This window comes from Ruditapes philippinarum, unplaced genomic scaffold, assembly GCF_026571515.1.
Source record: "Ruditapes philippinarum isolate M1 unplaced genomic scaffold, ASM2657151v2 ctg1970_1_1_1_1, whole genome shotgun sequence".
NCBI lineage: Eukaryota > Metazoa > Mollusca > Bivalvia > Venerida > Veneridae > Ruditapes > Ruditapes philippinarum.
Window position 1 is genome coordinate 97,590 of NW_026861545.1, and position 27,683 is coordinate 125,272.

A 27,683-nucleotide genomic window follows, 5' to 3' on the forward strand; every position below is an offset into this window, starting at 1 on the left:
CTTAACCACTGGTTCAGTTTTGAAATAATTTTACACAAACATTTCCTTGGTGAAAGTGTACAAAACATTTTCAGATTTAGCTGTGCTTTGTTTTCAAATTGTACTTCTGAGGTGAAAAGGGGCTACGCTTTGACCTTTTGACCTATTTCTCAGGTGAGGGATCCAGGGCCCTCTGGGCCCTCTTGTTTTAATAACAAAAGATTTAACTACTAATCGGTAATAAGAATTAGATAGGTCAGGGATCTATGCATTATGGCAATCTTCAATTGTAAAGAAACAAAAATAATCTGTTCCTACACTACTATTTAGTGTTGTATTAATGCGGTGGCATAGCATTTTTTTCACAAATGCAATCTTATTTTGTTTATTCATTCATGACTAACACTTTTCGGGCATATAATGCTCTGCCTAGTAACGATGCTCTTGTTCACGATGTATTGCCATGAGGATTTTACAACAGTATTATTAGATGAATTATATTTTAACTGAAATACCGTATGTATGAAATACTGGACATTTGGTCCCATTTGCTTCCTTTAATTTGGATTCCTTTCAGAACAAGATGACTTCTAACGAAGTGGAGGTATTATATATGAAATAGTTATCAAAGCTTTATCATTTTCAAATATCATCCGTAAAAAGAGCAGTCAGCTATCTCTAGAAAGGGGAAATGGAATAATATTTTTATGAGGTAAATGATTATTAATTGAGCATCAATTTCTACTGAGCTGTCAGTGAAAGATTTGAAATTTTTGTCACTGTAAGAAAATAGTTTTTACAACTATCTTAATAAATGAATGACTGACATCGGATTAATGAGTAAATATTAAAAAAAATGTTCTTTCCTCCTTGTTATCTTTATTTAATAAAAATCATAAAAGATGGCATTGAGAGAGTTTTTGCTGATATAATTTAAATTATCGCGGAAAGGATGAGGACTACACATATATGTATCACCCACTATTAGATCCAATACCCATTCATTTGTCACACACAAATTATACCTTGATGGAGGTATGAACAAGCGAACGCTTTCTATGCGGGAGGACATTTTAAGTACAAGATTTCACAAGTAGCAAGGGAAGATACCATCTTCAAATAGAGTAAAATAAAGAATCCATATAGAAAGCCCAACAAGACAAAATCGAAAATGTTGCAAGTTACCGTCCACGCCCCCTAGCACCGGCTTAACCAGAATTCAATTTAACATGAACTGGTACAATTTTGAAACATCCGCAGATGTGTTCATATGGCGGTTAATATAAAGACAGAACTGGATTATTTATATTTACGACGTCGGCAACTTTTAGTCAAACTCGGACAAAGTTCAGATATAGAAACAGATTTTGTAAAATCATTCCCATAGTTCGTACAATAAAGTATCTGTTATACGAGCTTATAAAGGTAAACAAATGATTGCACTTTGTAAGGTAAATAAATAGCTGTATTTTGTGGTCATCATTGTGATTATGGGAACAAACCATTCAATATGTTGTGTTGTTTTTCTCCAAATAAACTAGTATTCTCATTTCCCTTATCATTTGACTTTCTTGCGCCTTATCATCTTTAAATTTGCTAGGACCTTAATTGTTTCGCTTGTAGATTATCACTTCGCAGAGCCTAAATACTTAATTAATAACAAAAAAGCAACTTTGGGTAGAGCTTGTTGCTGAATACGCAACAGAGATATCTTTTAGAAGCTCATCACATGACTCGGACACGATCAAAACAAGGACATATAACTATCTACCTAACGTCGACGATGAGTGCTTGCCTTGACAACAGAATAAAGATGATACTGCTTTGTTCTTGATTGAGCAGTTTCGTATTGGTGTTGATTAATCATCAGTTTGCTCCATGATACAAATGTACAACCAATAAATGAACATTAATAGTTCCAAATTTAGAAAATTTAGAAATAGTTTGTCGAAAGATTTGTGCGGTAAATTAATTGCGCTACAATTAGTGAAATAATAGTTGTGTAACTTGACCTTGAAGTTTTTCTCTATATTTGAAACATGAGTGAAACCTTTACTCAAAATGAACGATTAATTCTCCAGAAAAAAAGAATTGCGGTACAATATATGAAAGAAATGTTGTGTAACTTGACCTTGAATTTTACCTAAATTTATATTTGAAACATGTATGAAACAGCAACTCAAAACAAACGATTTTCTCTCTAGATATCAATCTCATTCTGTTCATCGCAGTTCTGTTCATGCCATGCCAACTGACTTTCTTTATGTTCAAATAAAACAATGTAGAAAAGTACAAAATGCAACTAAGCAATATGATTACGATAACCGTCGCGATTTGACATTTCCCCGCAATAATTTATACCAGAAATTTTCTATGAATACAAGAAGAAAACATGTGTAACAATGAACTGGTTTTACTAGTAATACATTAAAACAAGTCTTGTAAACCGTATACTAAAGCAAACAAAACGAACATCTAGGATCTAAAACAACAACTGAAAAATTAAGTTATTTTAAATAGCATATGTAGGCATATACGGAATTGCTGTTCACAAAATCTTCTACAAGTATATGTACCAAGTTTACAAAGACGTAAGGACAATGAATGAAAATGCGTTTTTAAAAATTTCATTTTTTTGCATTTTTACCAATTAAGAGATTGAAATAACACAAGATGATGTTTTTTTAAGAAACGTTTCTTAGATATTTTTTTAACAATATTTATTTCTATTTTACTTTTTATTTATTTACTATTATTCATTTTTGTTGAAAAGTTGACCCAAAAGAATGAAACTTACTTTGATAATTCAACTATTAAATTGTATTTCATTACACAGAATTTGAGTAAGTTTAATGCAATTCAGCATACTTTATCAATTTGAATCTGTACCAAAGTAAATCTGTCTACTGTAATCAAAACAAGTTTTTATATGGCAAAACAAAATCTCGCACTTTCTATCTTGTTTGTTTCTTTGTGAACACGAGGCCTTGTTCCTATCATATACTCATAATAATCAAAGCATAATAAACAAATTGTCATAATTGTGAATAAACACTCATACACAATACTGTTACACATTTACTATATAACAACACATTTTTTCACATTCATCTGCGTTGAATGCATGGGTATATAATTATACTCATTTTATAACACTAAGTACTTAGGCACAAGAACAATACCGAATTGTAGCCAATGACGTCACAATGTACAATGCAGTTTGATAGAAAATCCTCGTTTGCTTCAAGAGACAAAATGTATGCAGTTTTCGAATGAAAATCATATCATTTTCAACACATGGACATTCATCAGCAAACTGTCAGTAAGCCTCATACCATGTATTTATCATTTCATTCGATAAACAAGCTATATAACCGCAAGAACAATATCTAATCTTGACAAAATAAAGTGAACATGTAAACAGGTAGTAAAATTTGATCTACGTTCGCTTTAAAGCTGCATTAGATAAATACGCAAACATATTTTTCCGCCGGCTTAAAAACCAAACATTCTATAGTTTTGTTCACGTTTTTAACAGCATTGTTGTACATCTCATTTAATATTGTTCATTAGTTATGATTTTAAAAAGAAAACCCCGCGGTATCACTAAATTTTGTAGGCAAATATTTACATGCAAATGAAGACTTATAATTAGCACGTGTATGCGCTACGTCTCAGTGATAAAATCAATTGTTACTATGTGGATCACAGCAAAGATGAGCTTTTCTTGTGCAAACAAACATTTACTGTTTTAGTTTCGCGGTGCATTAGCAAAAAAAGTAATCTCTACTCATAAAAAGATAGGATTTTGTATGAAAGTATCCGTAATATAATGCGGAAATATACGGTTAAATTCGGACTGCAACTTAAAAATGTTCAATTTTTATTGATATACAGATGACACAAAGGCGGAGTTTCTCTTGCAAATAGAAATTGTAGTCAATGAGGTTGCAGAATTGTAGGCTTACAAAACTCATTTTGGTTGTCTGGACACCAAAATAAGAAAGAAAGTCGATATCAAACACGTTTAATTAACGAAATGTAGCTATTTCTATTTTTTTTTTTGTAAAATTTATTTAATGCAGCTTTAAGAGATATTGGAAACAAAATGATAACAAACGTTTTAATAACACTTCATTTTCAAAACGTAAACAAAATGTGAAATAAGCTTCCCAAAAGTATAAGCATCATTCTGTTCTCGAATTAACGACATTCTTCAGAAGCCTCTCAATAAGTTTGCCAACATCATAGATATCGTCGTGGGCGTGTCCAATTTTTTTGGCTCTTTTTGTTGATATAGATGGTATTCCCATTATCGTAGCTTTACTTGATATCTGAAAATACCACAAATTCACATAATGTATTTATTTATTTATTATATACTCATAAAATTTGTTTGTTTGTTCAATTGGGTTTTACGTCACACCGACACAGTATAGGTGATATGGCGACGTTACATCTTTACTGATGGAGGAAGACCTCAGGTGCCCCTCCGTGCATTATTTCAGGCACGAACGGGTACCTAAGTAGAACCACATGACATATTTCTATACTGTTTATAGACATGGATCAACATTAAAATCAGGAAACAAAGTGATCCCTCTGGAGTATTAATCACAACAAATTACATGAAAATTGAAGAAAATTCATGGAGTATGTACATGAGGGATTGTGAATAAGTGCAACATCTCTCATGTCCCGTAGCACCGGCTTGAGCGGTACTCAATTCTCAATTCAATTCTCAACACTTAATGGTGCTGGCATCAATCATCTCAAAGGACCACAGAAATATAACAACACTGAAGTGAAGTAGGGGGCAACTTTTACAGCTGCCACACAGCACTTGACATGTGCTGTTTTGAAGTATAAAATCTGGAAACAAAGTGATCCCATTAGTTGTGTACAAATACTTGAAACACAAGATAAGCTTCTTGGATGTAAAATAAAGATAGTCATCTGCAAAATCATTTATTTTCTAATCATTTTGTCTATTAAAACTTAAAAAATATATTATAATACAACGTTTCATCGAGTAACATGCTGTTTTTCATTGGCAAAGCACCTGGAGAAACAATTAAACTTTAAGGATTTTTAAAATTTATTGTATTATCTAGGGACTAAGAAAAGTGTAATGAAAATAAAAATTATGTTAAATTGTGAAATTATAAATCATTGTGTCCGTTATTTGCATGTTTTATTCCTCTACTCATATACAGTTTTAGTTAATATTATATCAAAATAGTTAATAAGTTAGCATTAGTTTACAGCAATAATGGTTGTATGAACTGGATCATAAATGTTTAAAAGATACTGAATATCTGTTCATTTTCGTATGTTATCATCAAGTAAATTGTATGCATAATCTGTTTTTACAACTAGAGTTTAAAAAAAGGTATTTCAGATGTTGTTAAGCAATAATGGTGCGCATTTTTACACCAAACAACAACATCAACCTTTATTATTAAAGAGATCTCAATAGAAAACTTAAATATAAGAATAGTTAGATGTTTAAAAAAATAGATTTTAATTTGCAAATTTCGAAAGAAGGGTCTACCTGTTAGAAACTTAAACAAGCATATTTGGTAGTATTTATATTCCCCTGCCTCTGCAGTTATGATTCAAACGTGGGAGATGAATACCATTAATAACTTACTATATGAAGATTTTGTTTTCAGTTTTGAATTAAATATCCAGATTGAGCTGCCTCTGTATAATGCCTTTTTCAAGAAATTAATCTGATTTGTAGAACAATAATAGCGAACCTTGTTCTACGAGAATTTCTTCATGCGTGATATTTTGTTTAAAATTATCAAGTTTATCAAACTCGAAACTGTATATTTAGTTACCTAGAATCATGCTGTAATAGAATTTAATAAAACATCATTTTAATAAAAGAAAACAATAAAGGCAAAATAATGTCGAAGAGCATTCAAATCATCATCAATTCTAAGCCGCACAGAAATTTAATTTTTCATGTACAGGTTCCCTAACATTATAAGATAAACCATGCAAAACAAAACATGACTAGCAATGAACCAATTCCACTTCTACCGCATTAAATACATGTACTAAATAAATTTCAACCAAAGCAGCAAATTGTTGTTGTTGTTTTTTTTTTTCGATATTTTTTTATATGAATGAACGACAATTTAAAAAAAAATGCCACTTTGTACCTTTGAATCGGAGTTAAGCTGCACAACAATGTTTTCTGCAGTGATTTGCCCGTCGAAAACAAGTCCGTTCTCATGAACTATATTTGTGTAACTGGTAACATTATGGATAATGTATGCGATTTCAAAGGCTGAGAAAGATTTCTTTTGCAAAACCTCCTCCAGGATGTAGGCTCTACTAGAACGGAGAATCTTCTGTATAAAGTAAGGCAGAACGTCCATAATTACTTTTCCGCAATCTGAAGATTTTAATATAGCAGAAGGGATTAATAATACGCATATAAAATGAGATATATCGACATTATGTATAATATATTGATAATAAATTCAGTGTCAATGGTTAATATAATTGTCAGAGAAAATATTAATACTGCAAAGCATGTTTATCTGCAGAGCACTAATTTTCGTGGTTTTCGTGGAGACGTCACTCCACAAACGACTTTTTATTTCGTCTGCTGTAAGATTATTTTGTGCCACATTATTTACATTTAACCCTTAAGAAAAATAAACATTCCGCGAATTTAAGTACTCACAAAAATGTTCTTTAAGACAACACGACGAAATTTCATGTCCACGAAATTACGTGAATTCACTGTAACATTGTTTTTGTTTTAATCGGATTCAATCCCACTGGTTTAGCCAAGTATGGGTATTTCAAACATTTCTTAAACGTACATGTCAGAAAATAGTTTACACTGCAAAATATTCGAAATATAACTTAAAATAATTATAAAGCAATGTGTACCTTCCGCCTCATAGGAAACAGTCGCTGAGTAGGCAATGTTCTATTGAATAGAATAGAAAAAATACAATTTTAGAGAACGAATACTTATTTTTATAATTACTTACTTTGACGAACAATATTTCATTTAAAAAGCAACAATAAAGATGAACGTATTGCTCATTTTTTTGAAGGCCCCTTTTGCTCCAAAAATACTTAATTTTTGGAGTTCTGTTATTGCTTTCATTGAAACTCATTGGCTAATAACCTGAATCATTCTTTGCTTCTATTGCTTCTTACAATTAGGTACAGTTATGGCGATTGAATAAAATTAAAGATACTACTATATTAACATCATTTCGGCTTTCAAACCATTATTAGAATGTTGAAAATAAGGTTAAAAGTAGTTGTTTCTGAGATATAACGTGTCTTTCGGGAAGCAAATATCAATAATTGATACATTAAGAGATGCCATTGAACGCACAGTGGTGACGTAAATATAAGTCGTGTGATTTATAATCATTCATCTTTATTACATATTCAATTATATGTTTGAAAGAGCTGTCTGAACATATACCGATTCATGAAACAAGAATTATCGAAATAGTTTGACTTTTTTTAATTACACAATTACTGTATATCACTGTTAAGACATCGTTTTATGAATGTACGTGATGCATATTTATAAATAATTCATGTACGATTAGTTTAAAACATGTCGAAAATAAAATTTATAGTATCTTATAAAAAGAGAAAACAGAAAACAAGTGCAACATGTGTACGTGATTTCCTCTTTACCTTTGCAGAGATAATAGCAGAGAATGTGTACATGAACGGATTCAACGCCGAGTTAATTGGCAGGATAAGAACCGCTGTCCAAGCATACATCTCTCCGGGAATAACGTGCCCTGATAAAGCCAGCAAACCTGCATATAAATAATTATTCAAGCATAACATGATGGAGGCGGTAAATGCTGACAATAAGATCAGTTGTCCTTATTTGATTTTGTCAATTTACATACTTATCACACTACCACAACATACAGTCATTTGTTTTTTAAGTTATAGGCTCTATTGCATTTTGTTCATAAAATATTTGCAACTTACATACTTGTTAAGTAGGACCAACGAAAACAACACGTATTACAGCTGAGAATTGAAGATTGAATAGAAAGGGGGCAGGGTTATTTAGTTACTTGTCCAACTCACCCATTAATCCAATAGGAAACCAACAAATAAAGTCTGTCCCAACAATCAGAAGAAGATTTCTTGCCACCGTTAACTCGTTGTTGCGGGTCATGTTTAAACGTTTCTTTGACATATTATGTTTGCGAACCTCTGCGTAGATAAGCAGCTGACCCGCGGAGATAAGTGTAAAGGTGATCATATTGAATCCAATGAAAATGATAACGGAATAAAGCCATCCAGGTGGTCTGTCTCGTGTAAGCGGCAATGCAAGACATACGCCAGATTTGCTGTAGAACTTATTATGGAAATGGTCGGTATGTAAGACAGGAACAAGCGCAATAAGAACAGCTAAAAACCATGCGACTGCTGCAGATGCTGTAGATGTTAACGTTGAGAAACGGTACTGTCCAAAGGGAAATTTTATAACAAGAACTCTATCTATTGTTATTAGGCACATGAAAAGTACGCTCGCTTCTGATGATATTGTTGCTATAACTCCGGCAAAATGACACCAAGCACTGTTCCTCCAGTATTCGTCTACCTCAATATACCTACGTGGAAACATTAGTAAATTTCGATTAAAATGCGTTTGTACTGATATTCAAGTTTCGTTTACGTTTAAGATGTTAATGCTCAAAATAAAAATACTTTCATATGTTACTAAAATAGAATGATATTTCTACGCTTTTACTCTTTTTGACATTTCAACTTTTAAGAATGTTGAAGAACATTCAAATTTGAAGAAGTACACATGTTATGAAATTTAAAATGCAGACAACAACTTACCTGTCCATGAACAATTTATTCTGCTCCGTAGCAATTATTAACATGTAAATTGCCCATTAGCAAATCAGAAACTGCCAGATTTGGCTGACAAATATTCTATCCCCAATTTTTTCAACCTTATTTCTGTCGTAAGATGAGCGATTAAACTATAGACAAAACATTGCCTTGTTAAGGAGCCAAAACCCTATGTCCACATTTAATCCTTGTAGCGTAGTGTTTCTCATCAGGTGTGTACATTGATGAAAATTCATCTTTATATGGTAAGCAGTTTTCTTCATTCAAGTACCCAGGTCGAATACAACAAAATTTGTAAGCAGAAGTGACGAGTTTTTTGACTGCAGTCACACCGTCAAACATTCTTTTCGAAAAAATAGACACTGGATTATTTTCAATATTGATACTTTGAACAAATCAATTCAGTAAACGTTAGGTCGGCAATAGCTTTTATTCCATTTGATGCTAAATCAAGATTTTCAAGATTTAATCCTGCAAATGTTCTTGCGTCTAAACGTTCAATATTGGCATTGTTTATAGAAAGTGACTTGATTTTCAGACCGTTGAAAGCTCCAGGTTCTAAAACTCTTAACATTTTGTTTCCAGACATGTAAAGCTCTTTTAAATGACGCAAATGAATAAAAGTATCGCGGGATAGCCTTATGATTTTATTATAGCTAATATCTAATCTCAATAAACTGGTAAATTGTTGAAATGACGATTCAGATATTTCACTTATACCACATTTTGAAATGTTAAGTGAAATAAGTAGCGCTAAATGTTTGATGTCCCAATTCGTTAGAATAGTCGCTCCAAGTTTTGTTGTGTTACTTAGGTCTAAAATACGAGTGGAGGCCGGGATTTCGGATTGTCTGATTATTTGTATGAACGTCAGTACATATTATGATACCAGGTTTGCATACACATATTTCAGGGCATTTGAACTCACAAAGCTCCTCGTCGTCACCATATGGGCAATGTTGTTTACCATCACAAACTTGTTCGTGTGGAATACATACCATACTAAAACTGCATCGATACCTATCTTTACAATGAACAGGTTGACCTAAATAAAACAGAAATGATCTAAATTACTTTTTTTGTTATTCAAATATTTTTCTATGATCATAAAATGTAACTGTGCATGATTTACGAATATTAGGTGTTCCATTTGTAAACTTTCAATACATATTTCAGCTATTAAGAATTATGTGTTCAAAGCGTTTTAAAGATTTTACAGTAACTGTCTATTTGGTTATAGTCAGCTAAAAATTAATATATTACAAACCTTTGCAAATACTTGGAAACAAGGTTGCTCCCAGTGTGCCAAGAATATTTATGTCTCTTATCATCAATTGAGTAACATTATTGACAATGTCCACTTTATATGCAGTGTGTCCTACGACGACAATGCGATATTTCAAAGGTTGTCCTGAAGTATTTGACAATCCAAATAGATTGAATGTGTATTCTTCACTTTCTGTGTAGTCCGCAACATCTGTTAACCAGATAATGGCTGCATGGTCTGCATCTTTCAGTCCAAGAAAAGTATCGTTTGCCTCATTATCAATTCTTTCAAACAATTGACTTGGGTGTTCACTTTTGCTTTTGATAGTCGAACTTTCAAAATAATACTTATTGTCATCTTTCTGATCCCGTGATAAGCGAACTTGTAACGTTTTCACATTTCTGTATTTGGAGTAAAGTGTTCCACCAAGTCTGGTAGCAGTTTGAAAGAGCATATTAGCGCGGTTGTATGGTAACAAATCAGAACTTTCAGTGATAATCACAACTTCTCTCTTAATATTGCCTTTGCATTCTAAAAGAAAAAGAGCCTTAAATGGACATATCCAATGTATTTCAAAAGTCTTTATGTAATTTAAATACTTAATATAGTTTTATGCAAAGTAAAGCCAAAAAGTTACCTGCGTTAATAAGCTAATGGGGGTCCAATCATTTTTACGCCCACAAATCTTCAAAAGCAAAAGGATGTATTTAATAGCCCAACATTTACGCAGATAACGGTGCAAACATTTTTTTTGCAAAATAAAATACATTTGTATTCGTCTAATCAGGTAATTTCGTGTTTCTTTTGGAAGGAAGGAACCGGTTCCATAATGGCTTTACCGCACAAGGAATGTTTTAATAATTAATTGCAGTCAACTATTTTTACATTTTGCACTAAGAGTAATGGTATTTAAACGAGCAAACAATACGCATAACTTTGAATGAATAAAAATATCTAATATTTACATTAAAGAATATATGTATTTCTTTTATATTGTACAAAAAGATTTTTTAATTTTGTATAGATATACAGTTTTTCCTTGTTATTGTTAAATCAGAAAATAAGTATTTTACTGTGTAAACTTTGTCTGTTACCTGCTATAAACTAGACCTATCACGGAAGGTTAATGTTAACCCCAACAGCAATTTTGACTTTTTGAAAAATAAGTAGTCCGAAGAAAAATTTGAAATTAACCTATAGTAGATGAAGTATCAACTGTGTACAAAGAATTATGTCAATTTATTGTAATCCCAACCAGGATCTTCATATAAACTTGCTATACACCAAGTTTGATTACAATATCTCATTTCTAACTCTAGTTCTTGTCAGGAAACCATTTTTCTATTTAAAGTTACAGTGACCTTGACCTTGACCCCAACGGGGTCCAAATGCAATACCAAGTGGGATGTCCACATATGCTTGTTATACACCAAGTTTGATACAATATCTCATTCCAAACTCTAGTTTTCCGGAAACCAGTTTTCTATTTTTAGTAACGGTGACCTTTACTTTGATCAAAGGGGTCCAAATGCTATACCAACTTGGGTCTTCACATAAGCTTGCTATACACCAAGTTTGATTCCAATACCTCATTTGTAACTCTAGTTATTGTCCGGAAACCAGTTTTCTATTTTAGTAACGGTGACCTTGGCGCCAGGGGGTCCAAATGCAACAACAACCGTAGTTTCCACATAACGTTGCTATATACCAAGTTTGATTACGATACCTGATTCGAAACTCTTAATTATCGTCCGGAAACATCGAAGTTGACCGACCGACCGACAAGCTGACACCTTAATACCGCCCCCAAACTTAGTTTGTGGGGGTATAATTAAATTTTTTTTAATACATGTTATTGTATATGTTATTGCATTATGTATTTTATTTTTAAAGTGCGTGTGTGTTTTATGTAAGTATCTAGATAATTATGTAATTAACGGGTAATGTAGAAACAAGCATGACCTTTGACATTAGGTTTCATTTTTTTATTTGAAAGGTCGGAAAATAAAAAAAAAACAGAAATTATTCAGTTGTTGCAATTTATATACTGAAAATTATTTCTATAAATATATGTGTAGATGTCATAAAAGCGACTTTCGCCATCGAATGTATCCAGGAAATAAAAATAAAATATTGAAATTATTTTTAATTTAATAATTTGAATTGTTAAAATGTTTGAATCGTTTTAGAATCTTAATTTTCTTACCACAATATTGTTCGTCTTCGCTATTTGGACAATCTATTAAGCCATTGCAAACATACTTCAAAGGAATACAATAGCTACCTGGGCATTTAAATGAATTACGTGGGCAGGTCACATTTTCTGTAAAAAGAATAGCACATCAGAAAATATGAAAGATTTTTTCGTCCGAAATAGAAATTATCTATATTTATCTAAAACAAATATGTGTACGAAGTTAATACTGCGATTTATAAGTAGTTATTAGCAAGCAGTTAGCAAATTAATATTCTAATGTACCCATTTATTTATTTTCAATAGAAAATTTAATAATTAGAAAATAGACCACCATGAACTTATTATTCAACTGCTATTGAGTAACTTAAACTGATTACCGCATTTCTGTAAATGTGTCAGAGATCGACAGCCAGTTATTATTCCGTTTTCATCACGATCGTAAATGCATCTTTTGTCCGGGTCAATAAATTTGCCTTTTGAACAATGAATTCTTTCGTTCCATTTTGTAAGCTCTATAAAAATATTGAAAACTGATTTTGAAAATAAACCATGTTCATATTATAACAACTTTTTTGTTTTCAACAGACTCTTTAACTATTATATTCTGAGCCTATGAATATCAATTATAAAGAGCTAATCTATAATTTGTTTTTTCAAACAAGTTTAAATCAGATATGACTGTCTCAAAGAGCAGACAACTCGGAAACAAATTTCCACTTTTTCTTTGAATGCCCAAATTTTAACACACAGCGACAAAAGCTATTTCAAAGTCTTAACAATTTTAACATTACACTTAATACTTTTCTCTGTGGCAACCCAGATATTTTTTAATACAGATAATGCCACTATTTTCAAATGTGTTCATATTTGCACAATTATCAGAAACAAAACGATTTCTCTGATCTAAGTGTGTGACACTCTTTCTCTCCTCTTAATAAGACCAATTTGCTGTTTAGTAATGTTTTGTTATTTACAACATCACATTAATCAGTACTTTTCAGTCATTTTTGTTTGCTATATAATTTCTTACTTGTTATACATTTTCGTATGTTTATTTTTTCCAAATATTTATATTCCCCATTTGTCTTACTTTTTGGTAAAGTGCACAATTTGGCACATTATAGAAACACGCTTAAAAGGAGAAAATTTTATAAGACTTAGTTTTTCGCTCTAATCTTACTCTGAATAAATTGTTTGATTTGTATTGTATATTTACATGTAAATATATAAATGTATATTTTCGGGAAATAAATATGTTTAGTTTAAAGAGCAGAAAGCGTAAAAATCCTTGCACCGATAGTTATAACACTAATGTTGATATTAATTAATAATAGACAAGCATATTAGCAAATTTATGCTTCAATTTTGATTTAAATAGACTAAGTTAAGAAACACAATCCAAATAATCTTTAGATAATATTATACATGTATATAATTTTAAAAGCTATATAGACAAAGCTTAAAGATCCTGTACCTTGTAATTAAGGATGAAACAACACTTAAGAGAAATTTTATGTATCTACATGTATATGATTATTCTTCTAAAACAATTTCCAAACATCCATGTAATGCAAATGTTTATTTGCACTATAATTAATCATTAAAATCTATGCATTCATTTCTTTTTGAAAAAAATGGCACAGTCTGTATGGAAAATAGATTTCTAATTACTTTCCTTTACTTACATCAACTGTTAATTTGGTAATATCTGTACAAATAATGCGTGTTGAACGTAAAATTTTGATAAATCTTATCCTTTATGTAAACATCAGGTTTATGATATAAAAATCTGGAAACAAAGTGATCCCTCGGAAGCATTGATCACAACAAAATTACAAGAGAATTGCAGACTCGGTTTGATTGAGTCTGTACATGAGTGATAATGAATACGTGCAACATCCCTCACGCCCCCTAGCACCGGCTTGAGTGGAAGCGGTGCTCAATTCTCAACACTCAATAGTGCTGGCATCAATAATTCCGAAGGACCAGAAAAATATAACAAAACCATAAAACCATAAAAATGGGAGTTGCGGGACCTCTAAAAAAGATTTGTTACATGTAATATAAATATCAAACATTATTATTAAATAATGCCATACCTTTATAGCATTTGACATTATTAATTTGAATTCTGTTTTCAAAACTATTAAAATGGTCTTTTACATGAATCCGATGATCTACAAAGGTGAAGTTTGTTTCCCCTGGCCTGAAATTTAAAAAGTATAATAAGTGTATTTTGTTTAGTTTTTTTGTGCTTATGTGATATTAGAAAGAATATTCCTTGTTTAGCTTGCTTTCCAATTTTATACTTTGAGAATAGACAATTCCTAATTATATCTGCTATATTTGTTTCATTATAATAATGGCATTTATTAATTTAGTTTTATTTAAAAAAAATGCACATCTTGAATTTTAAAGCTTAGTAAAGAATTTCAAGAAAATAAATTTTGTCCTATATGAACATACTGAAAGGAGATGAAGATATTTAGGACGGTAAATTTTCTATAGGGCAAATTATTTTGAGAAATACATAACTTACATTAATCTATTGTGCTTGACTCTATTATTAATTGATGCATCTTTACTTTAAAGGAAACAAAGTTATCAAGGTTTCAATGATAACTAAAAGAGACCTGGCTCAATATACAATGGGTTTAATGCCGCTACAAATGCACAGTATGTAGCGTATGTTCGCATCACTTAGTTGTCACGGCTCCCAGTAACAGCGAGCGACTGTTTATATCGTGACATCCAATAAAAAATGTCAATAACAAACTTATTACTGATTGAATTCTACAAGAACATACCCTTCATATATTGTGAAATCACCATGAGTATAAAGATGTTCTCTTATTGGTATAGTTGTATTTTCTATCATCATAGCCCTTTGTCTTTTGCGATGAGGAACTTCATTAATCTATAACATTTAGTGTTAGTTAAGGAATAAGTCAAATTACTGTTCAATGAACAAGAAAGAAATTAGTAACTGAGATGTTGTCACTACGCAAAACATGTGAAATTATTTTGAATGATACTCGCCTATGCTATCATTTTGTTTTAAAACCTCTTTATGCATTAAACTGAATACCTTTCGACTATCCTTTATATTTTTTATCAAAACCATATATTTTGTACTAACTGTCAGTTGTATAACATCCTATCATTGAAGCTTGAAACATGCAACTTTGACCTTCAATTAAACATTATTGTTAAATGTACCTGTTGATAGCATTTGTATCCGTTATTGATAGCAATGTTAACTATCGACTTCCCGGGAGTATTAAGTTGATACTCGCCATTTCCTCTATTGTACCAGCCTGTATTTAGAAATTCCATCAGTATCTCCCCAGTTGTTGCATTTAACTTGCATCGTGTTCGGAGCAAATCAACACCTGTAGGTAGCAATAATGATAGATGTGAACTAGCAATAAGTAGCACAGTATTAGACTTAATCGAAAAAGTAGCTTCAGTGTTTCAAAGTGGTTTTTGATATAGCTATGTTACGCGCGTATTTATCGTGCGAATATATCGAGCATAAATCATACATACCAATAAGATAGATTCCATCTTCAGTTAGGCCATCAAGCATGACGTCGTCACAAGTCTGATATATATGTTCACATGAAGCCTCATCACCGCCATCTAAACAGTCAACGTACGTGTCACATACCAGACGCTTTGATATACATTTTGTGTCTCCACACTGGAACGCTCGGTTTTCGTTGCATTTTTCTAGATTCGACGTAAACAAGATCTCACACAACATCATAAATATAACTCATGACTACATTTTATCAATTTATGATTATCAATGCAAAAACATTCCATTTCCAGTTTTTATTTAAGTTAAACGACTATAAAGATACAATGAAATGAACACTAATAATATTCTGATCGGTTTATTTGCTTACATATTTTACAGACAATGACCTACAGGTTTTGAAACAAATGAACTCATTATGTTTATCTATCGGAGAAACACATTCTATGTTTTCATAAATAATGAAAACATAAAGCTTATAAATTATCAATCAAATAACACATTCATCTTACAATAAAATCAGATAACAATTTTGTTTAATCTTGTTATATCGAGCAAATATTGTTATGGTCATTCCGGTAGTCTTTCTACAAATATAAAAAGTGCACTTGTAATACCACAGAATTCCTCGTCAGTCCCATCTACACAATCCTTAATCGAGTCGCATCTCATTTCATTTGATATACATTGACCACTTAAACATCTAAATTCACTATCTGCAGAACAGTCTGGGAACTCTGAATAATTCAAAAAGTTTTTAAAAAGATTATAATACTTGTTTGACGAATGTTTTGTTAGCATCTACCTTAGATATAACATTCATGGTATCGTCAAAGTTCATGTTGTTTTTCAAGTTCAGCTACATAATGTATCTATTAAGTTTGAACAACTGGCATCTTCTTTTGATTATGATTCACTAATGAAATGCTTTAGAAAATACGATACAATGAGCTGTCGAAGTCATATCTTGAGTGTTTAACATAGAATTCTTTAATTTGTCATAAAACTTAGGGCAAAACTTTCATTTTAAGAAATTAAAGACTTTTGATCTGATATAACAATATTAAACAATGTATTTACCACAGAATTCATCTGATGCATCAGCACAGTCCGGTTTGAAATCACAAATTTGATGGACATATATACAACGGCCATTGTCACACATAAATTCGTCATTGTTACAAATACTCTTGTCTGGAAACGTAATAAATCATTAAAATTCTATGAGCATAATTATTTTATCATTTTACAATTACAGATTTTAAATTATTTAAATTTACCATTAAATATACATCTAGCATGAAACAAATGTGTAACAAACTGAGTGTAGAGATAATCTTAATTCGAGAATAAAAACAACATGGATGGGCAAAAGCAAGGTGTGTAATGACCATTAAATGCTTACCTGCAGTACAGTTTGTCTCGTCGGAGCTATCCAAACACTCAATATAACCATTACATTTAACGGTATAACTCATCCATTCTCCACTATCGCACTGAAACAATGTTACAAGGTCTTTCTGTGGTGCTGAAACTAAATGTAACATGGGATATTTATTTGTTTATGAAATTTGTTCTCTAAATGGTTAAATTTTTAAGTGAATAATTAAGTAGAGAAAAATAACAGAAGAAATATTTCTCATTTTAACAAAAAATGCAAAAATCTTGCCTACTCAATGTTTCATAAGCATGTAATTCAGATGCGGAAAGTTACGTACCGGTAATTGTCCGACTTATGACAAGCTATGTTATTGAATGGGATGCATTTATTTATCAACATACAACTTAAAAGCAAACATTTGCATTTCCCTACATAAAACAATTTCCTTTACAATATAACATATCATTTTTATCAACTATGACGTTTTTCTAATCTTTCTAATGATAAACAATTTCAAAATGATATTTGTTTTTAAATGAAAGCGGACTTCAAAATCAATAACATTGTAACTACTTTTACTTTGTAGTGCATTTGTATATCAAAGACATTAATGCTGATCATTTTTAAAGGAAATAAATGATGATGTTTTGGCAACAATTATGAGTTGAAATTAATACTGCTTTTATTACTTAAAAGGATACAAATAAGAAAGGTATATAAAAATAAATTATTAAAGAGAAAACTTTACTTTATTGGGATAAGATTTTCATATCGATATCGTATTTTTTTCTACAATGTACCTGTTAGACAAGAATGTATACCACAATATTCCCACGGAACTAACGGATCTTCCGTAAAACACCAAGGTGTAAGCTTACTATCCGGTGATCGACAAAAGTTTGCAGCATCTGAAATTGCTTTATCCGGAAAAAGAGCGGGATTTGTAAACTTGTGCTTGTGCGGAAACTGCGAGTCCCATCTCTGGCATTGTCTTCCATTATGTGTTACAGAAATGTTTCCATTGTAGCCCTTTGCATTTGATGTATAACACTCCTCAAAATTAACTGCATTGTTCACAAAGAAGAAAAATTGCACATCAGAGTAACTTTTTATAACTATTCTAGATTAGATATTTTATATGAAATACTATATTTTTGAGATTTTTTCAGGTAGGTTGCGTGTATAATTTGACTTGTAAGTTTGTAGTTTCGATGGTTTCAACAATAATAATAAAAAAAAAAAAAAAAAAAAAAAAAAAAAAAAAACTTTCTTTTGTATTTTCGCCTTTTCGGAGTTTCGAGGTGAGAAAGAGAAAATACGACAGAAAAGGGGCGACAGTACGACATGTAAAATATGTCGTCTATTTGCAAGCCACCTGTCGAATCTTTGCCTTTTCGCATTGTTTCATTTTGTTGCATTTTGAATTTGTCGCATTGTTGTGTTTTTGCTTTTTTGCATTGTTATATTTTTACATCTTCGCCTTTCACCTGTAGCAACCATGACTCATATTTAAGATTCACAAGTACATTCTATCACATTTGTTACAATGCAAAATAAACGAAAAATGTAACTATACGAAAATGTCACAATGCGAACAAGCGAAAATGCGAAGAGACAACTCTGTTATAATTTGTCTGATCTTTGTGTTTTCGCTGTTTTTGTATTTTAAACGTGAAACAGATGGAATGTGAATATACGACAGATTTTATGTGTTGTGTTATCGACTCCTGTCGTTTTTTTCCATATTTGGCTGCAAAAGTCAGAAACAGTGGAAACACAAAGAGAACTTTGTCGTCCTTTTGTGCGGCAAAGAAGCGAAAATACGAAATGGCGTAAATCAGTCACGATAGAAAACAGTTATGTGACAGAGATTCTGCTAGCAATCAAACCATTGATTGCTTATAACAAAATTCTGGAATCAAAGTGATCCCTCGGAAGCATTAATCACAACAAAATGACTTAAGAATTGCAGACTCGGTTTGATTGAGTCTGTACATGAGGGATTACAAATCGTGTTATCAGCTTACAGTACGTTTTTTAGGAATGTTAACCTGTTGGCTTTTCATTTTCAGGAAGAAAAGCATCCCTCTTTTTTTCGCAGATCAGCAAAATGTCGGACATTGTTTGATCACATGATACCGTCATCATATTATTCTCCTTTTCTATCGTATCTGGTATCAACTGCATCATTGAGCACGGCTTGAAAAATATTTCTGAGGGCTCATTCTCGTACCTGTTTAATGAAAGATCCAAAACAGCAATTAGAAATAATTTATCTAAACTGTTCTTTTCTAAATATGGAATTACATGTATATCAAATACAGTTTAGAATTAAACTCATTCTTGATGTTACCTTACCTGCACCTGTATAACTCCGAAGATCTATGGGTAAAAGTCGAAAATTCGAAGACCCAGTTTGATTGGGGCAACAGTGATGAGATATAATGAAGTGCGACATATTTTCTACCTTATCGGATTTTAGTAATATTCCGCCCTTCAAAAGGATCAAAAGTATAAAAAAAATTAAAATAGTACATTTAACAGTGTAAGCAGCAATTTAAGCATTACAAAGCTTTTAAATTGCTGATTTGTATTCAAAAATATTCTTCCATTCATGCAATACCAATGATTTTCAAGTAAATAAAACGTCATAAAGCAAATTAAACACGGTGAATTTGCATCACTGTATTGCTCAGGAAAAAAACTTTGTATCTCTTTTTGAGAGCTCTTGTTTCAGTTTGTCTTGTCTGATGATTCTTCCACAAAACATTATTGCACACATTTACTCAAAGTACATAAGGGGCAAGGAGACGCATAATAACATCAATATATCAAATGAATTATGGCTTTATTTTGTTTTAAAAGCATTCAAAATCAACACCTGCAAGATTGTTTTAACACAGGCAATATTTTAATATCAATAACTACTTGTAATCTCTATCCATTTAACATTTGCAACACCACTGATGAAATAATGTTATGAAAGAAGACTCAATTGAACATTTTGTCATAAGTTAATGATGAGCAACTCACCAAGCCGTATATGTTAATGGGGTGCCATCAATCCAGTGTTCATGGTGTACCCCAGTCGTATCTTCATAGCGACGCAAACCTGAAAAAGTAGCAAACTTAATTATATCCCATACTTAGAAATATCAAATATTCTTGCAACTGTCTTATTTCTACTGCATTTTATTGTAGTAACTTTAAATATCCTGTCCTACGACGCTTAGTGTTATGTTTTCGTTGTTTTATAATTCGCTTTTTGTCCTGTAAACGTTGTCTTTGCGTTGTTGATCTTTATTCTCGTCTTTAAGAACTAAATTTTTGATTCGTTAAGATTCGTTTTAGCATATCTTACATAATTAAAAGCATTTTTGAACGCTAAATGAATACAAATTAAAACCCATGCAAATGTTTGTATAGAAAAACCATAATAAAGATAACACGTTTTCCATCGGTATTTCGTATAGACACGGACATTTTGTGGTTGCTATCCGTTTTCAAAAACAGGTATATGTATTTGACTGGTCTAACTGAAATAAATACATCTTTACTACATGTGGAAAAAAGCTGTGTCCGAATTATGTTGCAAATAAAACTTTAAGGACGTATTCATTAAAAAAGTCTTAAAGATTTCATTTTCCTATTTACCAGTAACGATATACATGAGCGGCGAGTATAACAGATGTATAATAATTGCTAGTATATACCAATGAAGCTGTTGACTATCTCTGGTATGCTAGGTCTATAATATCTCATGTTATCATAGTTAACAGAATAGAGGTCGATGATAAGCTGCCTCATATAGCTGAATTCCAGTGCTGTATGTATAGTTACTAATGACATATTTTTGTCTCGGCAGGTTTGTTCAGAGTCAGTCCAGGACATGTCAACAAACATGAATTCCAGATCATAGCACTTACCAAATTCTTCTGGGCAATCTACAATAGAGTGATCGAGGTAAATACTTTTGTTTCTAAAATCTCGACATTTTCATTACAAAATATATATTAAATAAGATAAAAAATAACGAAATAATACAGACGCTTCGAGGCCGAACATATTAAGAATGCACATATTATGTAAATATGTTGTATAACATTGTATATAATATGTATATATAAGATTTGTTGTTGTTTTTTTTTTAATTGAAAGTAGATGTACAGAAAAGTCAGGGGCCTTAAAAACGAACCTGATGGAGTATGTCATTGGACGAACAATATTTAACTGTATTAAATTGTGTTTAATCGCTTTGTATTTTAATAAAGTATGAAATTTACTCAATAAGAGTATTGTTTGTTACTTGCCCTTAGTCACGACCAAAGATCCCGTTATGTCCTTCAGTTCTTCTATTATAACTTGACTCTATCATCTTTACTTACCGTTACTAACCTGTCACCCGTAGCTAGATATCCTATGTCCGAGTGTTTAGTGCGCTGCTTCATTGCACTTTACATTTTGTCATAGAATATGTGACTACGTGTATTATTATATTTTATCTTATGCTTTTCAGTGGATTAATGATTTATCCGTGAAAATTATATTTGATTATTTCACAGTGAAAATTATCAAAATATAATTTCACACTTTTCAATGACGAAACTTCTTTTTAAGATTTTCCCCATGTGGTACCTCAATTTTATTTTTCCTGACAATTCTGACAATGTCAGGATGTGTAAAAGCAAAACTGAAATTGATAAATAACTTAAATGTCAAAAGAAATTAAAAGAAGAAAACTTACATCTATTCATTCAAATTCAAGTCACCAAGTTTCGTCTCTAATTTTTTTTTGTTTCATTTTCACAGTCTGAAAAATTCATTCCTTCAACATGCAAAACTGCTCTTGATGACATTTGGGCATATTAAAGTATCCTACGAGCAATAACTGCCGTATGCTTTATGAAAACTTGAAAAAGCAATGACAGCCATCACCCGAAGAATAAGTAAACAGCCCAGCATTCCTGAGCCAGCCTTTGAAGTTTCCCATTTTCCTTGAATGTTTTCACATCTGTCAAAACTTAATTTTGTCTGTTACAATCCTCAATTAAGTTTTCTTTCTTTCTTTTAAAAAGGTGAATGACTAACAAATCTATATGATATCCCTCTGAATCAAACATAATTATTTTCCTCCCGTGAAATACACAACATTAAAAAATGGCTTTTTAATAAAATGAATAATATCACCATTACTTAACGTTGATTGTCGAACTTATTTTCCGCTTAAGACTTCGTGTATTTAATGAGAAATTCCGACTAAAATGGGCTCTAAATGGGAAAAACAGATTTTAATATTAACGTTAATATTATGGAATTTTCGTTTTAACTGGTTTGTAAGCATAAAATAAAAAAAGAAAATTTATTTCATCTTGTGAGAATACTGTTTTCAAGCCCACTCGATGAAATAAATTTTTATCGTACACACAAACAAACAAATATCCTATATTTGTAAATATTTGCTTTAAGTAAATGTCTTGGATTGCGTCCTTTAACTTATTTACATGAACCGAAGCAACAAATAGTGCCGATTTAGCTACGTCGACACATTTATCTCAAAGACATATATAAGGAGGAAAACGTTTCATCAAGTGACACATGTGATAACAATACAAAAATAGAAACATTTTCTATTTATAACAGGTAGATACCGGAGTGATGTTTTAAATAAATACTTTAACCTCAGCTCTACCAAAAGTCGAAATTGATAAATATATTTTACAGAACTACGTAGTCCCACACAACCATTTATACAAATCATTACTTATAAAAGATGTAGGTGGTAATTTATTAAACAGCTGGTAAAAATGTTTAATTAAATATTCTTAGATCTAGGATTTTGGTGTGCTTTATAATGACTTACGAAAAATCTGTTTCACAAGATATAAAAATTAATATTTTGTATGAAATATTACACATGTACTGAGATTTTTTTATAATAAAATATACACCAAAATGTATATCATACATTTCCGTAATATATATATTATACCGCATTGTTTTTTATTTGATGATAAACATTTTAGCAACATGGACGGGACTTAACTTCAGACTCATACTACTCGTAAATGCCTATAAGAATAATGACAATTAAAACAAGAGAATATAGTTACATTATCAGTATATAACACCTTTTATGACGCAAACAAACATTCTAACCTTGCTTCCGTATGAAACCCTGGCTTTCTGAAAAAAGTAAAAACAATACATCAAAAAAACTTTGTTGCCCCTGATGACCTTTTATACTTAATATCTATACTATTATGTATAATGGATGAAAAGTTGCATGGTGACAAGTATCACATAATGCGTTATGTTGACCCTAGAATTTGTGGTCAAAATTGCTGTAAACATTATCTAAAATGGCAAAAATCTGGAAATAAAGTGATGATTACATGAAAATTGCAGGCTCGGTTTGTTTGAGTCTGTACATGAGAGATAACGAATAAGTGCAACATCCCTCACGCCTCCTAGCACCGGCTTGAGTGGTTAAAGTCAACGTCGAATTGTTTTCTTGTTTTTAATATATACCTTATAAAGTGTTATTGAACTAAATTATTACTCTCACGTGATTAGCAATTATCTTGAATTATCTACTTCATCCTTAATGCTAATCTGTATGAGTATCAAGATTATTATGACATACCGATTACAGTTGCCGTAGTAATTGCTCTAGGTAACGTTTTGTACACAATATGAAATCCTTCTGGAAATACCTCAACTTCACATGCCTTTTCGACGATCTTTTGGTAGACTATGGAGAACATTTCTATTATGTAAAACTGATCTTCAAATACAACGTTTTTGTTACAGTACCTGGTATCCGTTGTTCCAGTAAAAATACCAAATACGGAATCTACAACAAAAGTATTTATATAAGAAAGATAATACAGCATTTAAAATGATAAAGTCAGTATACACAAGGCTGCAACAAATTGCTGTTTTTGTATTTGTATATTTTGAACCGGTGGAAAGAAAAACAATAACACCAAGTGATTAAATAGTTGACGTGTAGCATTGCCTTATAAATCTTTTCAAAACGTATATGAACCATTCGTCTTCCGTCTTGGGAGAATCTTAGTATAGTCAGAATCATACATGTATAGGATATGTTTTATGTAAGTTTAAACAACAGTTAAAAACATATCAATCTGTACTATTTTAAGTGCTGTATTGCAAAGAGAACAAATGTTTCTCTGATTAATAAAACAACATAGATGATTAACTGATAGAAATAGACTGGACTAAATGAAAATGATGAAGGGCCGGAAAACTGCTAGGGGCCGGAAACTGCTAGGAAACCAGTATGCAAAGAATTAAATTGATCATTTATTCACGCACTTATTGAAATATTCAAAAAATTTGGAACGCAAATAGATTAAATTAGATTTTACTCAGAAGTAACACATTATCATAAAGATCCTATAACGCATTTTTTATGGTTTTATATCATAAGTTTGATGCTCAAATGAAGAGCTATCAATATTGTAAGTTTCAAAAAGCATTATTTGTAAAGATATTAGAGAATTCCATTTCATGTGAAAAAGGGAGGTAATTAGAAATTTATTTTCAGTTTTTACAATAAAAACTGAATGTATTAAATGTAACGTTTAATTATATGTATATATACATTTGCTGTACATACATATTACTCATTTTTTGGATGTTTGGTAATTGTTTCAAAAAGAATAATTATAAACATATATAAAACTTCACTTAAATGTATGTTCGATCCTTAGTTAAAATATGCAGGATCTAAAAAGAATGCGTCTAGACACTCGTACAAGCCTCTTGGCTCCTAATAAATTACCGTAGATCATTATCAAAACTGACTAACTTTGTTATGCAAAACATATGTGTCAAAAATCTTCATACCTGCATTACAACTTATATCAAAATCTAAGATTTTAATCATGACAATGTTATCGTTAGAATACACGGTGTATTTGAACTTGCTTCCATCGTCATACATTCCAACGAAGTTAGGTGTAATTAATTCCATGGAAGGCGAGTAGCATATTGTAGAGTATTTACTTTCCGACCAACAGAACGGGAACTCTGTAAGAGATACCAATAAGTTTTAGAGGATATTGGATGAGTGTAAGTTTAGTACTGAATTGATTGAACGAGTTGAATAAAATATATTCTCCGAATATTGTTCAATTCAACGAATTAAATAAATTCAGTAATGCGCTTACACGTATTTACATTATTTATCACATACCAGACGTAAAGACCGTTTGAAGCGAAAGAGAACCATTTTTCATTGACGCGGCTATAACGCTAAATATATGTTTCTATAATGCAAATGACGTCACGTCAAAATATATGCATGGCCGTACAATACCAACTTACAGAGTCACAAAAGCGGCACGGGTATGTGATAAATTTCCTAACTTTGGATTTCTGAATATTATGTCCATCATGACAGAAATATTAAATCAAAATATATTTAAAAATATATGATTATATGTGTTTCAGTATGTTTGTACTAACTCAAAAAATCCTTTTGCATTAGATTATTAATGGTCTGTTAGTTTTTATGTATGCAAGGAGATAATCAATGACTTCTTTAACAATACTCCTTTTAAGCGAGCATATTAAAATTAAAGATTTAAGGCTTTACACAAAATTTCAAACGGAAGTACTGTATATAAAAAGAAATTACCAAAAAAACTTTTCTTTGTACCATTATTCACAAATAAAACTGCTCAAGACCAACCTGATTGTGCGACATGAATTCGGAATCCACGACCTTTAGCTAGCACATGTCCTTCAGAACAAGATAATAGTCCAACAAAGATTGAAAAATCATCTGTCTTTGTTTGTTGTACTCCGATTACCCTACCGTTATCATCGCTGTTTAGTAGCAGACGCATTTTGTTAAAGTCAGCTGGAAGTTTGGAATAAGTTTTGATAAAACTGAGTGGGTTTATTATATTGAAGTCATCTTCTCCTACAATTATCATATCTCTACATCCCATATTGTTGAGAAAATCATGTTCCTGAAATAAGTATGAGCATGTAAATGTCTTAAAATCAACACAATGTCTATCTATATGTACATTGGTACAAACAGGACTGCTCTAAATATTCTTAAACTGATGTGTCAATAAGTAAGTGTCTTAGTTCAGCAAATTATTTCGCTTAGAAGATTGACAAAATGTATGGAAAGCCGATAATGCATAGATCTCTGATCTTTCTAATTCTAATTGTCAGATTAGCAGATTAGTGGATACAGTATGAATTGAACCATAACATATTTGTTATCAAAATAAGCATATGTAATGTTTGTCGTTAAATCTATTGTTATTCAAATAACAGGTCAGAGTAGGGATTTACAACTTACTTAATATCATGAAATATTTGTTGATTAGATTACACCAAAAAGGTATACATGTATTAGTTTTCTTTAGATGTAAAAGCCATATAAAATGGACAGACTACAAAGAAAAAGTGATGATATTTTGTGTTCAGTGATGCATTGTTTCAAGAAGAAACAAAAAAATGTTACCTCATATACGCGTAAAGAGATGTCCACGAACTGTAGAAAGGCGTACCCGGTCTCCAAAGTGATGTCCCATTTGTAGAACTGGTTATGTGCATACGATGACGGGTAGCCAAAGCTTGTTATCTGTTGCGGATTGTTGATTGGTATATAAGGCCCATCAACCCTTATTGTCCAACTTTTATCAACCCATGCTCCGTACTTTTTAAGATTCTGTTGTTCTTTTGAATCAAATATCAAAACGTCCTACTTATATTTATACATAATTTCCAAAACGGAAGATATCTTATGGCTTAAGCAACGTAAATTATCTGTAAAATTCTTGAGCATACCGAAAATTAATTTATAAGTATAATACTGAATATATTAAGTATCTATATTTGATTAACTTGTTGCATAACGTCATGTTAAGTTTGCAATATAATTCATTTTCTTATAAAAAGAATAGATCTGTCAATCTACATTCTGCAGATTACAATTTTAAATTTGTTTGAACTTCAAGGAAGTTTTTTCTTTCTTTGTTAAATTATTGGTGTATTTTTATTTTAATCAAAACATGCTGTAAATTGTCTCTCTGTAGACATTAACTTTTATCTATATCATACTGATTTATTACTATAGGACATCGTACGTTATATTAATAAACATATACAAGTACAACATAACCTAATGTCAAAACAAGAATGGACAATGATAAGAAAATCATTTACCAGATTGTATACATCCAAGCAGTTCAAATCTTATACAAGGTGCACTTGTGTTCTCAAACGGTGTAGGGTATATACGAAGATGTTTTGCTCGTAGCGGTTCACTAAATAAAAAGGTCTGTGGTACTTCTGCGTCTTGCGATGTATCAACAACGAAAGGCTGATGGGATATACAAACACAAGAGTATGTTTACTATAAATTAACTTTTTTTAACAAAAATATGAT

At 31.3% G+C, this 27,683-nt stretch overlaps 2 protein-coding genes across 2 annotated transcripts; both read right to left on the reverse strand.

Annotated features, from left to right (window-relative positions):
- Positions 1–2,579: 2,579 nt before the first annotated feature.
- Positions 2,580–9,433, reverse strand: LOC132716059 (uncharacterized). Its single transcript, XM_060699210.1, has 6 exons — positions 9,246–9,433; positions 8,080–8,609; positions 7,669–7,796; positions 6,895–6,934; positions 6,153–6,388; positions 2,580–4,313 (listed from the first exon to the last, which is right to left on the reverse strand). Exons 1-6 carry the CDS (start codon positions 9,431–9,433, stop codon positions 4,167–4,169), a joined length of 1,269 nt encoding a protein of 422 aa, XP_060555193.1. The 3' UTR covers positions 2,580–4,166.
- LOC132716060 (uncharacterized) lies at positions 9,281–21,236 on the reverse strand. Its single transcript, XM_060699211.1, has 15 exons — positions 20,959–21,236; positions 20,279–20,357; positions 19,297–19,478; positions 18,046–18,309; positions 17,270–17,398; positions 16,945–17,058; positions 16,482–16,601; positions 15,873–16,055; positions 15,543–15,715; positions 15,131–15,240; positions 14,423–14,529; positions 12,701–12,835; positions 12,333–12,449; positions 10,127–10,657; positions 9,281–9,904 (listed from the first exon to the last, which is right to left on the reverse strand). The coding sequence occupies exons 1-15, from the start codon at positions 21,146–21,148 to the stop codon at positions 9,666–9,668; spliced, it is 2,673 nt and encodes an 890-aa protein (XP_060555194.1). The 5' UTR covers positions 21,149–21,236; the 3' UTR covers positions 9,281–9,665.
- Positions 21,237–27,683: the final 6,447 nt, after the last annotated feature.